The sequence below is a fragment of the Chinchilla lanigera genome, unplaced genomic scaffold (genome assembly GCF_000276665.1).
Source record: "Chinchilla lanigera isolate Chin_1 unplaced genomic scaffold, ChiLan1.0 scaffold00158, whole genome shotgun sequence".
NCBI lineage: Eukaryota > Metazoa > Chordata > Mammalia > Rodentia > Chinchillidae > Chinchilla > Chinchilla lanigera.
The window spans coordinates 316,713-321,385 of NW_004955559.1; the positions used below are offsets into that span (position 1 = coordinate 316,713).

A 4,673-nucleotide genomic window follows, 5' to 3' on the forward strand; every position below is an offset into this window, starting at 1 on the left:
GTATCCCACCTGGTTGGAAGGGTAGGGCCCTTTCACTGTCAGTTCTTGAGGTGGCCAGAGACAGAGAGTGTGGGAAAGAGCTGGACAGAATGCCTCCTATAGCAGGAGTCAGTGACCTTTGAGGATGTGGCTGTGTCCTGCTTGAGCTCTAGAGGCGGAGCCTTAGACATTGCCCCTGCTTGGCCCTCCTCATATAACCTGTGCCTTCCTAACCGTGACCCGCATGACCCCTACCAATTCCGTTACTGGATCCCGTCCACCCACCCACTGGATCCCCTGTGCGCTCCTCCTGCCCGCAGAAGCTGAAATTCCTCCTAAAGAAACCGGCACTCTCTTCCCAGATGGGCTGCCCCTGGTCAGCAAACGCATCTCTGGTGGCTTACCTTGCATTCCACACTCCCAGCCCTGGATAGCCGCACTGTTTTACAATGACTATACATACTGCTCTGGAGTTCTGGTGCACCTGCACTGGGTGTTGTCAGCTTCACACTGCTGGAAACCGTGAGCAAGTGCAATAGAGGTTACTGCAGGGGGGTAGGCAGTGGGCTGAACTTAGAGGGGTGGAGCATGGTGGCTGTTGGGCGGTCACTGTAGGCAGGGCGTAGGGTCTGACATTGCACTACAGTGAGGAGCAGGGCCCAGGCTGTGTTTGAGCAGAAAAGTCTGAGTCTTGCCCAGGTTGCAGTTCCAACAGTGCAAAGGGGCTGGACAGGGAGTGAGCCCCGGCCCCACAGGCTGGACTTGGCCAGGAGATGAGACTTGAAACACTAGCCCTGGAGCAAGGCTGGAGCCACAGTCAAAGGGGAGGCCTCCCTGGGTGATCCACTTCCCCGGGCTGGAGGAACATTCACGTCTCTTTGCTGGGTCTAAAGGATCCCCCATGTGGGAAGAGAAGCCATGCGGCAACCTGGGGTTGACCCGAATATGAAAGTGGAGAGGAGGAGATGGCTTGAGAGAGGCAGGCTTGGATCTCAGTTCAGCCTCTAGGAGCCAGGTGGTGTGGACAAGGGACCTCTTGTCACGGGATGTAAGGGGCCTGGGGCAAGGGGAAGGAGACAGGTGAAGACAGAGCCAAGTAAATGGGGGCCACGCTATGCACGTTGCTGCAAGGCAGGGTATAGACAGAGACGAGCCAAAAGCTCCTCCAGTGGGAGAAATATGTTGATGTGTTATTTCAAACAAATTAATAGTTCTACAAACATCCATGATGATCAAAATATCCACATTTGAAATAAACGGGATCCTGAGGGCGTGGGTCAAGGGCGAGGTGCACTTCAAATGCTGTCTTCCCCTTAATTTCTAATATTTCATGTATTGTGCAATTGTGCATTTATTTTGAGTTTAAAAATATTATATGAGCCACTATTCATCTTGCTTTTCCTACATTAGTGGTTCACTCAGTTACCACCTTAGACAACATTGCCCTAATAGGATCTGGGGCTACTTGGCGGTGGGCATTGGCATGGGATTTGGACGCTGTCCTGTAAGGATGAGGCTGGCACCAGGGATGGGTCTGGGCGGGGTGGAGGGGGGGATGTCAGTGGGGATGGGACTGAGGTTGAGGATGAGTGGGGCTGAGGATAGGACTGGATTTGGGCCTGCACTGGAGTTTGGGCTTCTAGACAGGATGGACTTACTATGGTACTGACTGTCCCATCGCCCTCAGATCCTACACCATAGGGCTGGGTCTGCACACACTTTTTGAATGGGATGAACCAGGCAGCCAGATGGTTGAGGCCAGTGTCTCCGTGCAGCACCCAGACTACGTCACAGCTTGGAAAGGCTGTGACCTCATGCTCATCAAGTTGAACAGACCGGTTGTGGAATCAGACACCATCCGGATCATCCCCGTCACATCCCAATGTCCGACACCTGGAACCAGGTGCTGCATCTCTGGCTGGGGTCGACAATTGGATGGTGGGCACTGGTGTTCCTGTCTCTGGACTCACTGATAGCTGTGGCTGTCTCTGCCCAGGAGTGTTTCTGACCCTGTGTCCTTTCTTTCAGGTGTGTACCCTGAGAGTCTGCAGTGTGCAGTTATTCCAGTGCTATCAGAGCAGTACTGCAGAGCACTGTATGACAAATACTACCACTGGAGTATGTTCTGCGCTGGTGCTCAGGGCTATAAGGACACTTGTCCGGTAGGAGACTGGAACAGGGAGGCAGGGGTTGAGGATGGAGGTGGGGTGTAAAACCCACAGAGGGTCATGCAGGAATGAGGGAGAGCAGAGAGCCATGGGGAGACGCAGGTGCAAAGAGAAACAGAGAGAAGAAATTGGAAGGGTGTTATGGTTTGTGTCTGGGTGTTCCCCCAAAACCTCATGTGGTCATGGGGCAGGCTTTTAGAGTTTGACTGATTATGGGTGTGACAGCTACACCCACCTTGGGGTGGGTAGTTTGCATATGGAAGGGAGAGGAAGAGGCTGCTTGCCACCATTCCTGCCTTGAGTGTTTGTTGCTTTTTTGCTGTGTTCTGCTGCCATGAGCTGTAGGCCTCTTCCATGTGCCACTCTGCCTTGTAACCTGCCAAGTATGGACTGAAAACTCCACAAACTGTAAGCAAAATAAACCTTTCCTTCCTCAATTTTGGGCATCAGGTATTTTGCCCCAGCAACGAGAGAAAAGTAACCAAGACATAGGGTGAGAAGGAAACAAGGAGACACACTGTAAAGCAGCCACAGAGGCAGGCAAGGAGAGCCAGTAAGCAAGTGACAGAGAGACCCAGAGACATGGTGTTGAGAGGAGGTATGCAGAGACGCCCAGGAGGGACACCAGGAGGGTTTGTGGAGAAGGAACACGGCTGTAAGAACAGACTAGTTGACTACATTCAGGATCCCCAGCCCCACTGCCTACCACAACTCCATCCTCAACTCCAAGGGCTCCCAAGACCCCAAATCCAAGCCCAGTCTCACCCAACAATTGAAACTCAACCAAGGCTGGAAAAGGAGATGCAGGCGGGGGTGGAGCTCTTCAGGGAAACTCCAAGGCCTGGGAGGGAGAGCTGCTGTTTGAGAGGCAGGACTGTCCCTGCCAGCCTACAAGCTATGGTTTCATTGCTTAGTTTTGTAGTGGCGGATCCCTCCATTTTGGTGTTGGGTCTCTGTGTTTTAAGTCCAGGAACGGTATCATGGTCTGCTTGTCTCCCCATCACCTCTGCCTACTGTACCACATTTCTCTCTGGGACCTGCTGGCTCTGTCTCCCCTGCTTCAGTCTCCAGCTCTCACTGCTGCCCTCTAGCTCTTGCACTATGTGTATCTGCCCTGTTGTCTCACTCTATCTTTGCCTCTTTGTGCATGTGGCTTCCTGTGTGTGTCTCCTTCCATCCTCCTCTCCAACCGCCCTAACTTCCTCTTCTCCTCCCTCAATAGGCAGATTCTGGAGACCCTGTGGTCTGCAATGGCCTCCTGCAGGGCCTGGGGATACTGCCCCTGTGGCCAACCTGGAATTCCAGGCATCTACACCAATCTCTGCAAATTCAAACACTGGATAAGGACAATTATCCAGACCAGATAACCACAGATGATGTTGGGACAGAGAAACCAACACCACCTTCCAAACCTATCCTCAGGCTCCATCTATCATAAACAGCTATTGGACTTCACTGAATCTTCTCTACCAGTATATTGAGATGAAATGGGCCTCCTTTCTTGTTTAATTTTATTCAGACTGAAAGTTGAGTTTGCAAGTGTCACAGGTATTACTGATTTTAAGATGCTGTGACATCCTTGTGTTCCCAGGACATCTACTACATGGTAGGGATACCAGTATACTTGTCCCTAATTACCATGGTGAACAGCTGTCCAGGGACAAGTTTGTTGGCTGAAGTTGTGGAGTTCAGAATGGCTTCAGTGATGCTTCAGGGACAGGGAAGATGGATCATACACTTCTCACTCCAAACTCACCTGAATAACTGAAAATCTAGGGTTGAACTCTAGTTACAGGTAGTTACAGTGGTTGAGGAAGCTGAAGGTAAAACAGAGGTAGGCATGACCATCAGGCATAAGCTGTGTCAAATCAGAGGAATGGAGGCGTGAGGAAAAGGAAGAGAGACGGGAAAAGTTGTGCTACAGGGAGCAGAACTGAAGAAAAAGGAGAGCAAAAAATTCAAAGAATAAAAACTGACTTCACAAAGATGTACTGGGTGAGTACAAACAGAGCAGGGACAGGCAGTATGCAAAAGGACCCGTTTGGGATTAGTGAATATAAAAATAGTTCCCAAAATATTATTTTTTTAAAAGAATACCTTGAGTTAAAAATGGAAGATACAGCTAAAACACTAACTACTGGGGTGATGATAAATGAGACATGGTACAGAATAGAGAGGACATGGGGAAGCAAATGAAGGGAAAGAAGGTGAAATATTACACACACACACACACACACACACACACACACACACACACGCAGGTGCCAACTCCACAAAACAAGTGCAATTATTTCTTTGGCAAACACATATCAATAAAAATAAGGGAGCCGGAAATATTGTAGAGAAAGAGACAGATGTCAAAGCCTTAAAACTGTAAAATAAAAAAGGGTAAGGTCTCCTGACACAAATGAGTACAAGTTAGAGTGACACACACTCACAGTTGCCCAGTCATCCATGCACACGCATGTGCACACTCACACCTCAACTTCTGCAATGCCAAACAGCAGAATCCACATGCTTGGCTGT

At 50.1% G+C, this 4,673-nt stretch overlaps 1 protein-coding gene across 1 annotated transcript in view; it reads left to right on the forward strand.

Moving 5' to 3' along the window:
- Positions 1–223: 223 nt before the first annotated feature.
- Positions 224–4,673, forward strand: part of LOC102015573 (transmembrane protease serine 9-like) — a 30,312-nt gene continuing 25,862 nt past the window's right edge. The window contains exons 1-3 of the mRNA XM_005412968.2: positions 224–501; positions 1,667–1,917; positions 2,008–2,141. Of these exons, the coding sequence (XP_005413025.2) occupies positions 224–501; positions 1,667–1,917; positions 2,008–2,141 (663 nt within the window). The remainder of the gene's footprint in view (positions 502–1,666; positions 1,918–2,007; positions 2,142–4,673) is intronic.